Source organism: Fringilla coelebs, assembly GCF_963513975.1.
Source record: "Fringilla coelebs genome assembly, chromosome: 13".
Classification (NCBI taxonomy): domain Eukaryota; kingdom Metazoa; phylum Chordata; class Aves; order Passeriformes; family Fringillidae; genus Fringilla; species Fringilla coelebs.
This window is the reverse complement of record NC_140039.1, coordinates 4639674-4652661: the sequence shown is the minus strand read 5'-3', so window position 1 is coordinate 4652661 and position 12988 is coordinate 4639674. Positions and strand designations below refer to the sequence as shown.

At 43.5% G+C, this 12988-nt stretch overlaps 1 protein-coding gene across 16 annotated transcripts in view; it reads left to right on the top strand.

Annotated features, from left to right (window-relative positions):
- Window positions 1-12988, top strand: part of ATP2B2 (ATPase plasma membrane Ca2+ transporting 2) — a 168288-nt gene that overhangs the window by 43886 nt on the left and 111414 nt on the right. For 14 of the 16 annotated variants that reach the window (XM_084214771.1, XM_084214769.1, XM_084214768.1 and 11 more), the window contains exon 2: window positions 9193-9390. The exons of the other annotated variants lie outside the window; for them this stretch is intronic. In XM_084214771.1, coding sequence (XP_084070897.1) covers window positions 9193-9390 — 198 coding nt within the window. The remainder of the gene's footprint in view (window positions 1-9192; window positions 9391-12988) is intronic. 16 annotated transcript variants of the gene reach the window in all.

Sequence of the window (12988 nt, the reverse complement as noted above, 5' to 3'; positions counted from 1 at the left end):
GGATCCCTGCACAGCCCCTGCTGTCCCCTGCTCTGCCCTGGGGGCTGGGGGTGGTTGGTGGAGTTGGAGCCCATGGGCTGAACCTCTGCAGGGCTCACAGACAGGGAGCTGTTCCTGCCTTCTTGGCACCTGACCTGGGTGTAGATTCTCCTCTCTGCAGGATGACGGCCTCAAAAAGGTGTTCTAAATAAAGTTTAGCTATGTATTGATGCCATCTTTCATTCCCTGGGTATTTGTTTTTTAATCCAGGTTTCTTTAGGAAAGTAGGAGATGCTCTTGGGCCAAAATTTGTCTGGAGTCAAATAGTTCCAATTTCTAGAGGCAATCTCGTCTCTAAAATTAAAAACAACCACTGAATATGTCTTAGTTTTCTCTTAAGATGGACCCAGGGATGCTGATTTAACTTAAATATCAAGAGCAAGAAAAGGATTTCACATTATCTGGAACAGCTACATCATTATAATTCAGTAGTGCAGCCCCACATTTTGGATCCTGTTTCCTGTATTCTCTCAGTCCACATCACTTTGCTGCTCCCCCATCTGTGTTTGAGAGGGAAGTCAGGGCTCTGTGGGTGATGCAGAATGTGCAGAGGGCATTTGTATGGCTTGCTTTAAATCCTAACTTTACCTTCTGTGGGAGGAAAATCCTGGCTTGCTTTAAATAACCAAAATGTCTGAAGAATAACTCTCAAGGCTTTGAGTACCTGGAAAGTGGGACTGGGGGAAAGAAAACCCTACATTGCCTCATTTCCTCTCCATCCCTTCCTAAAAGCCCCAATGCCGTGCAGAAGCTGAGGGTCTGTGATGCTGCACAAACCTGGAGGATCCAGTGGCTGTGGGGTATCCCAGTGCCTTGGGATTGTCTGGCTTGGCTGCCAAACCCTTCCATAACCTTCAGATTCATTGTCTCTAAGTGCTGGGTGAAGATCTGTGCTGTGTCTGCTCTGGTATTTAAATATGTCATGCAAAAATGGATTTTTACTGGGATTAAATTATTTAGTTAATGATGGTTGGGATGGTGGGTACTAATTCTGGATTATTAGTATTTATTCTAGGTTATTGGTATTTCTTACAATCCTTGCCCTGAATCTAGTGGCTTTATTGTACTTGATGTTATGTCATGATAGAGCAAAACAAAAATGTTTCCAGGAGCCTGGGGTACCGAGGTGAGACACCTGTGGATGGTTTCATGATGACCAGGGTGGGTAAGAGCTGAAGGAATGATTTCTGGTGGCATAATTCTCTTCCCTCTCAGCAGCCACACTCCCACTGGCAGCAGAACACTTGTTAAAAAAATAAATAAATAAATCCTGATTCCTCTTTCTTCATCCTGGACCTTGAGCTCTCACTGAGTGCTTTATCAGCCTTTGCAGAAAGCTTCTTGCTCTCTGTTTGGGCCAGAAAACCATGAGTCATCTGCTCCAGAGCATGTCTTGCCTTTAATATTTGATGTCTCATCTGTTGCCCCAGCCCTGGCTCGTGTTCATGTGCTGCACAGAAGTCCAGTCATTAGATTATTATGAAATCATGGCATGTCTTTCACATGAGTGGCTTTTTTGGGGCCGTTTTCAGCCACTCTCAAGAACCATTTCTGGTGCTGCTGTTATTTCTCATCTTATGTAAACTGTTTGTTCCTGCTCAATGGCTTCATTTCAGGGCAATTCGACTTTAAAAAGGAATTAAAAGCTGATGGAAGAAATAAAACCCCGAATGGCTGATGGGGAATTAGAGATGTCACGGAGCATTCAGTGCCCTGCCTGGTGTAGATGTAAATCAGCACTCCCAGATGAGGTGGATTCACTGCCCTGAACTGCCCCCAGCCTGTCCAGGGCAGGAACCTCAGCCTTTCCCTGCCTCATCATAAAGTTTTTTGGAATTTCTACAGATTGAGGGCACAAGTGCAAGTTGTTCTGTGCCTGCTCCCAACAGCTGTACTTGTCCCTAACATTTGCATTAGACAATCAGTCTGTAGAACAATTGTTAAGCTCTTCAGTTCCTTTATTTTTTGAAAGGTCACGGAATTAGAGAGGTATTTGCATATTTTGGTGATAGCTTGGGTTGCAGCCTGTCAGAGGGAAGGTTTCTAGGAGGGTTTTTGGGGCCAGGTTGTTGGATTTGGGGTGCTGAGGGGTGGCAGAGCTCAGAGGGCAGGACAGGGGTGGCTGGGCCACTCGTTGCTGTCAGATGTGAAGAGGGAGGATGATTAATGAAGAAGTGGAGAGGGAGGTAATTAATTTCCTGTTTCTGTGCCCTCTTTTCTCTATGTTGGCTGTCTGGAGGTGGCTGTAAATGAGTCCAGGAGGGTCTGGGTCCTGCAAGGTTCTGCCCACAGGAATAGTCCCAGCAGCAGCATAGAGCTTACAGGACACGTGCTTAGATGGCTGTGATGCCAAAGGCTTTTAATTTTTGGATGTATTTCTTAACCTTTGTAAAAAAAAAAAGTATTCAAGTGATATTAATGAAAAAGGGTAATGAGATTCATTACACTTAGAGACAGCTTTGTAGTCCTGAGATTAGAAGGAAATTATTATTTGTTGAGGTTCATTCAGTAGTGAAATTCCAATTCACCTTGCTGGAATTAGATGATGCTCTCATTAAACTCTCTCCTGCTGATGGACAGCATTCTCTCAACTGACATTATTTTAATGTGACCTGAACAGAATTTCAATGTACTGCCCAGAAAAATCTGGGTGAAACTGGGAGGTACCCATTCCAGGGGGGAATATTTCCACTTTGTGTTTCCCATCTTTGGGGTGGGTTTTAATGGGAAACCAAACCCTCTTGTGTCAGTTTAATGCAAGCTGTGGTTTGGGGGTGTTCCAGGTGTTTGTTTTCCTTGGGTAAACGAGGGTCATGGAGAATTCCTGACCTGTTTTCCTTGGATAAACAAGAGTCATGAAGAATTCCTGAATGGTGTTGGGGCTTTTAGGAAGGGATAGAGGGAAAATGAGGGAATGTAAGGTTTTCTTTCCCCCAGTCCCACTTTCCAGTGGGAAGTAGGGGAAGCTGATGCTGGATGACCTCACAGTGATGACATCTTTATACCCTAGGGACAGACCAGACCTTCCTGAGCACTTGATCCAAACCAGAACCAGTTCACTGGGAGTGTCCCCCTGCCTTCCCCAGTTAGGTTGGGGCAGTTTCCTAAGGCAGACCTCAGGAACTGAATCTGCTGGTCCCAAGCTCCTCATTTGAATTGAAAATGTGACATTTCCAGCTCCTTCAGTCACTGTTACAGCCATGAAGCTGCTTGGATTGCTGCTGAGGTGATGGAAGGAAAAAAGCCAAGCTGTTTCTTGCTTGTTGGAGAGGGAAAAGCAGAGCAAAACTCTGCTGGCAAAGAGTCAAATCCCACTAAAAATATTTAGAGAGGGACTTGAATTGCCCTCGTTACCCCAGCAGCAATTAGGCTGATATTTCTAATTAATGTTCATGAGGAAGATGTGAGAGTCTGCAAGAGCTCTGTGGGCCTGGGGCAGGGTTTCCTGAATTGTTGGGGAGCAGCAGGAATGGCAGGGAGCTCCATGGGAAATACACACAGCTGGTGAAACCGGGCAAGGAAAATGAAATAACTGTCCAGGGGGTTCTCTGGGGTGTTAAATTCTTCAGTTTCTGTGATGGTGGGAGTGTTCTTTTTGAGGCCAAGGGGATTTTGGCTTCAGAGATAAAACCATGGGTTCTCACAGGAAGAACTCAGGTGTGTCATACCTAATTTTTAATTATCTCTAATCAAAATAGTTGCCTTTCCTCTCTCCCTTCATTTCCACAACGTCCCTGGAAGCCTTTCCCTTCTGTGCTGAACGAATCTCACATTTGATTTTTTAAACACCATTTTTTACAGGTTTTGCTATTTGAAATTTTTATTTCATTTTCTGGCTGCATCAGAAAAAGCACAGAAGGAATTTAATAAGCAATGACTGCTTTATTTGTTCAATTAATGCAAATGTAAATTCTACATTATTCAGCTCCTAATTTGAGCCAATTTCAAACACTCTCTTAAAAGTTTTATGGTGGGTTTTTTTTTTAATTGTTGTGTTAGATGTGCTGTGCTTTTGCTATTTTTGAAGCATCAGAATCATTCTGTGTTTGTCATGCTCCATTTGGTTGCAGTGGAGATGACTGTCAGAGAAATACAATTTTCCAGGCATTAATTGAAAAAATGGCTTTATATTCAATGTGCAGGAACTGGCAGATGTAGATAAGGAACAGAGAAAATTCATTAAGTGGCATTTCTCCAGTTCTGCGTTCTTTTTCTCCCTCCAAAAAGGCAACAATGCCAGATTAAATCATAAATTAATTTAATATACTGCACGACATTGTAGGAAAAGTCTTCTATGCAATCACTTTCATCCCCCCACAGATTTTGGTGAAAACTTTTGGAAAACGAACCCTTGAGAAATTACTCAAGTGCTGGGAGCATCAGTAAATTTTCACAGTATTTCCTGAACCTGTGTGCAATATTTGTATGCAAATTTAACCCGAATCTGCACATCTGTTCAGGTCAAGCAAAGTTGTACTGCACAGCTTTGACCTAGAAAAGCACTTAAATAAAAAATTCATGCTTGTGTGGAGAAATGAACCTAAACCCAGCCAGCCTGGGACTTTTAACACAAGATGGGAGGCTGCTGCTTGTGCTGGGAGGATGAGAAACCCGAAGTCCTGCTCAGCTTCCATTTCCATTCATGTTTTTTAGTCCCCACTGGTTCCTCTCCACCTCCTTGGATGTTTTCTGTCCTCACACAGAAATGATGTTTTAAATTGCCTCCATCTGCAAGGCTCTTGCACTGTTGTCACAGGGCTCCAGGGAGAAATAAAACAATGATATTGAGGAGATGGAGTGGGTGTGTTTAGTGTGATGAAAACCCTGGGGCAGCAGGAGAGGCATCCCCAGGCTCAGGTGCTGCTGGGGCAGATGTGCTGGGCAACCCCTCCAGACTGGCCAAGCCCAGAACCCCCCAGGAATAACCAAAATAACCTTTCTGAGCAGAGCAGCTGAGTTGGGAAGAGATCAGGATGACCCCTCTTGTACCTCCCTGTGCATTCTGAGGATTTATGGGAGTTCTTGCCTTGCCCCCAAGCTCAGCCCCTTTCCCCACGTCTTGGTCATTTCCATTTCCAATTTCATCACTTTCCCCACTGTCTCCTTTCCTTTCTCTTTCTCTCCCTCATTAGAAGAGTTTGTTCATTTCTGGCATTCAGTGGAAATTAAAAAAAAACAAACCAGCCCCAAAGTTTTACTGGGCAGGATCCTGAGTGATGGCTGGGTCACGGGAGGAGGGAAACCTTTTGGTTTGAACTGAACACTGGATGTCATTTTCCAGGATTTCTAAATGATTTACAAGGAAATAAATTTCATTATTAAAGATGAATGTACTCTGGTTTTTAGATGAGACTGAGTGGGTGAGTAATTTCACCAAGACTTAGAGAAAGGAATAAAATCATCGGTATAATTTACCCTTGTTTGTGGTTCTTAAGGAAAGTAATATTAACAGGAATGGAAGAGTCTGAACGACTGTTGTCTGAATTGCAGAATTATGTGGACTATAGTCAGGAAAATAAGCATGGCCATGGATGCTTTAGACAGTCTGTTCCTCAGCCTAATGGTGTCCAAATGGACAAATTTTATCTTGGAGAAAAAGCAGCTCTTGGAGTTGCAGTCTCTCTTGGCTTTGAAGGCTCCTCAGGTGTATTTTACACAAATCAGAGACCCAGGACTGGAGCTGTCCTGTCAGCAAGGTACAGGGCATCATTTCAAACTCAGGAACTCAGCACATCCTGGTGACTGTCACTGGCATTATTGAAGATAATAATCTTTTCCCTGTGCAGCTTTTCCCTGTGCTGTCCCAGCCACCCCTGCCCTGCTGAGCTGCTGGAGCTGCCCAAAAAGGCATTGTTGACATGTCTGCTCCTTCCATTCTTTGGGATTTTCCTTCCAGAGTTTTGTGCTGCTGCCTGAAGCTGCATCAGATAAAAATTCCTGCCCCAAGTCCCTGTCAGTGGTGCCCATGGAATTTCCCCCTTGTAGCCATGATATTTTCTGAAAAATCCTTTCCTTAGGATTTTTCCTCCTGAGGAGCTGAGAGGCCTCAGGAACAAAATGTAGACAGTGATTGTGTGCTTCTGTGGGATGCAACAGGTGGATCTGGGACTGGTCTGGTGGGGTTGTTTCCAATTAATGGCCAAGCACAGTGCAGCTGGCTGGACAGTTTTGGTCAGAGACAAACCTTTGTTATTCATTCCTTCTCTATTCTTAGCCAGCCTTCTGATGAAATCCTTCCTTCTATTCTTTCAGTATAGTTTTTAATATAATATATATCATAAAATAATAAACCAAGCCTTCTGAACATGGAGTCAACTTTCTCATCTCTTCCCTCATCCCCTGCGATCACTGTCACAATTGGTGACCCCAAGTGATGAAGAACCCACCCCAACCCTCATGTGTGAGGTTGAGTGGGTTGAGTTTTGGGGGTGTGATGCAAATTGTGGGTGCCTTTGGTGCGAGCCCCATCAGGAGGAGCTGGGAAGGGGCTCAGCCTGGAGCAAAGGAGGCTCAGAGGGGATTTCTGGCTCTGCACAGCTCCTGACAGGAGGGACAGCCAGGGGTGTTGGGCTCTGCTTCAGGGAACAAGGTCCCCGAGAGGAAATGACCTCAAGGTGTTCCAGGGGAGGTTTATATTGAATATTAGGAAAAATTTCTCTGTGGAAGGGCTGTCAGGCACTGGAAGAGCTGTGACAGTGATCACAGGGTTCCAGGATGAGGGAAGAGATGAGAAAGTTGACTCCATCTTTCAGAAGGCTTGGTTTATTATTTTACGATATATATTATATTAAAAACTATACTAAAAGAATAGAAGGAAGGATTTCATCAGAAGGCTGGCTAAGAATAAAAAAGGAATGAATAACAAAGGTTTGTCTCTGACTGAGCTGGGACAGCTGGGCTGGGATTGGCCATTAATTGGAAACAACCACACCAGACCAATCCCAGCTCCACCTGCTGCATCCCACAGCAGCAGACAATCATTGTTTGCATTTTGTTCCTGAGGCCTCTCAGCTCCTCAGGAGGAAAAATCCTAAAGAAAGGATTTTTCATAAAGCATGTCGGTGACAAAGAGGCTCCTCAGGAGGGTGGTGGAGTCACCATCCCTGGGAGCATCTAGAATCATGTAGGATGTGGTGGACTTGGATTAAAGGCTTGGTTCAGTCATCTTAGAGGTCTTTACCAACCTTAATGATCCTATGAGTCTCTGATTTTGAGAGTAAATCCTTTCACTCTGGTGCTGCTCGGAGTGCCCTGGTTTGCTGTGTGCTGGGGCTGGTCCCCATCAGTGTCTGCCTCCTCCCTCACCTGCCTTGCCCGAACTCCTGCAGACCCACAAAAGGCACCATCTCCTCTGGCACTGCTTTTTCCCAGCCTTGGAAGCTTCCTGAGGAGCTCTCAGAGGAGTTGGGATGCTGGGGGGTGATGCAGACACTTCCTGCCCCATGCCACTGAGCAGAGGTCCTGCAAATTAAACAGGGTGAGGTAATAATAACCCTGACCCACGGGAGGGGCTCGTGTTTCTCAGCAGCTGAGGGGGAAATGAAACTTTGATGAGCTAACCAAGAGCCAGAAGCCTCCCAGCAGCTGTAAGGGGACACCTGAAGGGAAAGGTGAGTCAGGATGTGCCTGCAGTGAGGCAGGGCTGATCCGCCGGGGCGGCATCGCTTTCGTCCCCACGAAAAGGAGGAAGGACCAGGAGGGGCTGGGGGAGCCAGTGGGGGCTCTTGGCATTCCCTCACTGCTTGGAGGGGCTGTTTGCAGGGCTTCCCATCCCTGAGGTACCCCACAGGCTTAGGGGAAGGCAGGGGTTTGCCCTGAGCCACCCAGGAACCCTCCCGGCGTGGTGCTGGTGGTTCCCTCCCTTTCCGTTCCTTCTTCCTCATCTTCAGTGTTCTCCTGGTGTCATGGAGAGCCATAAATAGCCATAAATAACCCTAAATAGCCATAAATAATGCTAAATAACCATAAATAGTCTTAAATAACCATAAATATATTGCTGATCACCTTCAAGACCTAAAGTTCTGCAAATGTTCCAGCTGGGTTGGTCTCCTCTCTGAATAAGGCAAGAGGAAGCAGCCTCCAGGTGCACCAGGTGGAAATGGAATTTTAGGGAACATTTCTCCATAGGAACAGGCTGTGGTGGAGTCACCACTCCTGGGGGGGTTTAAGGGAGGTGTGGATGTGGGATTGGGAGTGCTGGGGGAAAAGCTGGACTTGATCCCAAAGGTCTTTTCCAGTCTAACCAATGATATCTGGAATTGTTTGGCAGAAACATGGAACACTTCTTGCAGTTTTTGATGCTGCTCAGAGGGATATTTGGGCTCGGTTATTTTACCTTGATTCTTGCAAGTTTTGAGTTTTTAAATTTTTTTTTCTTTTTTTTTGTTTTGTTTTGCTTTTCTGGAAAGGCACCAGACGTGCATCCTTTAATATAATTAAAATGGAAGGGAAAAAAGCACGCCAATGGATTGTCCAGCACAACCACCCATTATTATCCTGTGTCCTTAAATTGAAATGTTCTTAAATGGAAGCATCAAGTAAAATAAATGGAAATGTTCTTAAATGGAAGCATCATGGAGCCTGGTTGTTTCCTTTTGCCCTTCTGTGCATATTTAACTTGTCACTTTGCCTTTTTCCTGTGACAAAAATGTGGTGCAGCTCATTCCAGGGATGTGCTGAAGTCCATTTGCAGCCAGAGGTTGCTTTGAAGTAGCACAACAGAGGCTTTATTGATTTATCCTTTGCATTCAGAACAAAGATTTCTGTGATCTGCTGCAGGTATTACCAAAAGCTTCCATCAGCTATTCCAGCTTCATCCCAAAAATAATTTCTTTGTGCTTTAGGATCTATTTTCAGAAGTCATTGCTTGTACATATGTATATACATAAGTCTTATTAACACAAACCTCTGAATTCAAAGGCTTTTTAATGATTAAACCTGGCAGGAATTAGTACTAAATGGAGCTCGTGAGAATTCTGTTCAGAATGTCAGGACAAATCCTTTCATGAAAGCACAATTGAAGTGTAATATTTACATTTGTCAATATGCCATAGGTGCTACAGCTTGGAATTTTTCTTGGAGAAGTAATTTATAGGGATGCATTTTCTATTTCATGGCAATTTGACCTGATTTGATTTTTTTTTTTATTTACAGGATTAGCTGGAACTGCTGCAGACCTAGAAAAAAGAAAGCTTATTTTTGGAAAAAATTTTATACCTCCAAAGAAGCCAAAAACATTCATACAGCTAGTTTGGGAAGCGTTGCAGGACGTGACTCTTATCATCTTGGAAATTGCAGCCATCATATCTTTGGGGCTTTCCTTTTATCAGCCACCTGGAGAAGGGAATGAAGGTAAAAAACTTTTCACTCAAGTCATCTCAGTTTAAGCAAAGCATGTCCTAAATCCCAAATCAATCCCATCACCAGCCTCCAGAAGGTCACAAACAGGAAATTTCCACGTGGTGTGTTCCTGATCCCATTACATCTGCTCCTGACATATTTTTCTTTTCATCTTGACGTTTCTTTATGCAAATCCTGAACCTGATGACGTGAGTCGAAGGGAAACCATAACTTTCTTGTGAAACTGGAGTGGTTTTGATGCAGTTTGCACCTTTGGAGTGGGTTTGATTCATCCTCTGGGGTTGTTGATCACGTATCATGGATGAGAAATGTGCAATTGCTTATGTAACTGCTGGATCCCAGTGCAGGAGCACGGATCTCCAGCTCACACCAGATGAAGGCTTGAACTCAGTGAGATTCACACATCTCAGTATTTTTAGTGGCTCCAAAGGGAATATTGGAGCAAAGTCCTGTTCCTGATAAATATTCTCCATGTTCTCCAGAGCCTTTCTGGCTGCAGGAAGTTTTACCACCCTGCCTGCCCCCTTCCTTTTTTCCCCCTTTCCCCCCCCACCCTCTTTGGAAAGCACTCTCGAATTCACATGCTTAAAATATTTGTTCCTCTCCATAAATGCAAGATTTCCATTTCTGGCAGCTGATCCAGATTTTTTTCCCTCCCCCCTCCCTTCTCCTGCTCCCTCCCAGACTTCTAAAGCTGGATCAAACATGCTGTGTGAAATGACGTGAGCAGCTTGGCAAATGCAGGAAGAATGTCTTCCTCTAAATATAGCCCTGAGATGCTTTTTACATTTGCTGCAGTTTCCTTTGGCTGCTTTCCTTGCAGCCCCTTCCTCCTTGCCTGGCCCTCCAGCAGCACAATCAGCACGTAGCCACGCACAGCTCCTGCCTGGGGTTCTTTAATCCTTTAGAAATCTCTGGGAGCCTTTCTTTGCTTCCTCACTGCACTTTGAGCACTTGGCTATTGATTCAGCAGGTGCTCGATTTAGGCATGAAAAGATAAAGGAGTCATTGCTTTTTTTCTTTCTTTTTTTTTTCTTTTTTTTTTTTTTTTAACTGGAGAAAATGTTATTTATTGGAATTACCTCATCTAACTGGTGGGATACATTATAAACCGTGAGAGATTCTTGGCAAAATTAGGATTTAGCTCTGCCTAAATGTGCAGATTGCCCTATTTTATTTTATTTTGCTGTATTTAGATTGCCCTATTTTATTTTATTTTGTTTTATTTTGGGGGGAAAGGAATTTTGAAAGCATGATATCTGCAGGTTTTAGGAACAGGGGAGCTGTGTCATCAGACAGGGGAGGCTTCTTTCTTTCTTTTTTCAAATTGTTATCCTTATTATTTTGATCCTGCATTTAAAATGTTTCTTTTCCCATGGGAAGACAGGAGCCAGCTGAGATTTTGGAGGAGTCTGGAAAGCTCAGCAGCAGCAGCACAGCCTGGGAAAATGTGTTTGTGTTTTCCCACAGCACAGCATTCTATTCAACAGCCACTGCTTTCCCTGCTCTAAGAATTGTTTTCCTGAAAGATTTTGCCCTGCTTTACACAAGAAGAAAAATCAAATTAGCGAATATCTTGTAATCCAATTTGTGGAGCACATTGTAAAGGTCTTCCACACTTTTTTTTTGGAAGTCTTTCTTTGGGCAGTTGTCTAAATAATTCCCTTTAATTTTAAAATTAATACATAATAAACTACTGCTGAGGGTACCAATAATTTATTGGTAGATGACTTTTTGAAGAGTCCCAAACTCTGGAAAATGGACATATTAAGCTTGATTTTGCCTTGGTGAAGTGGGGAATAATCCCACTTGTAATTAATTTTAATGCTTTTGATTTCAGTGTTTTCCTTTCCTGACTCTCTCCAGAATGAAAATTTCATTGAAAAATGCACTTATTGGCAACTTTTAGGTTGTTTTTTTCCCCTTGAAAATAATATATTTACTTCTGAGAGTACAGCCAGGTGTTAGAAAGGAGAGCTGGCACATGTTGTTCCCTATTCTTGATCTTGCCTCCTCTTTAAAATTCTAATTTTTTCTTTTGTTTTTCCAAATGAAATGCATTTTCATTTGGAAAATGAGCTAAGAGGAGTTTTCTTTCCACACTGATTCGTTCAACCCCCACTGCCAATATCCTGAGCTCATCAACTTCTTGCTTGGAGTAACTTGAGAAGTTGTCACCCCCCAGAAGTGACAGTCCTGCTTTGGAGGATTAAAGGATGATGTGGAAACAAGAGACTTTGGAACACAGTGTCAGGGGAGCACCACTTGTAAATTGAACATTTATCTGCCTTTATTTAATATATTTATATTTCCCTCTCACACATCCTGGATTTATACCTACCAATGGCATTGCTGATCAGTATAATAAGTTGAACTCATCTGTATTTTAAAAATTAGTATAACTCTTTCTTTTCTTGACTCTTGAAACCCACCTGTAACTTTTGATGCTGTGACTGAATTAGCATTTAACTGCTTTCTGCAGAAGGGCAAAATGTACTTCTCCTGAGGCTTTTAAAGGAGAAAAGCAGGATAAAATCCACACTTCCAACAAATATGAGAGTGCTCAGGAGCCTTCTGTAAGGATGGAGCCTCATGGATGTGAGTGCTCACATCTTCATTTCAGGTCTGGGTGAGTCCTGGAGAACACAAATGGTGCAGTCAGGGAATCTGATCTGGAGGAATCTCTGGATAAAAGTGCAGTTTTATTGCTTCTCCAGAAGTTCTTTTCATATTCCTTAGCAGGAGGAGTTTTGATGATCTGCTCTGCACTCCCTTTCACCATCTGACAGGCCATTAGGAGCAATTGAGAACTTGTGCATGAATTATTGTCAGCCCCGTGGCAATTACTGCTCTCATTACCGAGCCACACCAAATCAGCTTGCTGCCCTTTCAAAAAAGTGCAAAACCCAGGCTGGATTTTAGCAAATGCATCTTGAGAGAAAATTCCCTGCGCTGCAGTGAGGCTCACACAGGGCTGGGGCAGGGTAAGAGTATTTTATTCTTCAGGAAAATCCCCTCTGTGCCCGGGGTTTGTGGATTTCAGTGTTCCCTGGCCATGCAGAGCAGGGGGTCTGTGATAGCTCAGAGGATCTGGTGAAAGTGTGAAATCATTTAATTCACATTATTTTTTTTTTAATTTTTTTTTGGTAATGTCGATTAGAGGTACTAAAATTGAAATGTTTGCATGTCAGTATATGGTGAAATTATTTTTATGCCCAGTTTGTGAAGAACTGCCCTGTTTTCAAGGACAGGGTATGAGGAGATAGAGAGCAAGCAGTGGACTCAAACCAGCTTGAGGAAACAGGACATCCTTTAGGAAAGAGTGCTTGGGCTCAGAAATCCAGCAAGGGAGTGGGAAAAGGCTTCTCTTGGCCATTCCCAAATCTCTGTCTCATTGTGCCTGCAGAAATTCAAATCTCCTCCTCTACCTGGTCGTTTGTTATTTTTGGTGGGTTTGTTTGTATGTGGGTTTTTTAGGTGTTTATTTTTTGTTGTTTGTTGGTTTGTTTGGCTGGTTTGCTTTGGTATTTTCCCCACTGTTTTCCCTCAGAGCTCTGCTGGAGCAGCCCCTCCCGGCAGAACAGCCCTG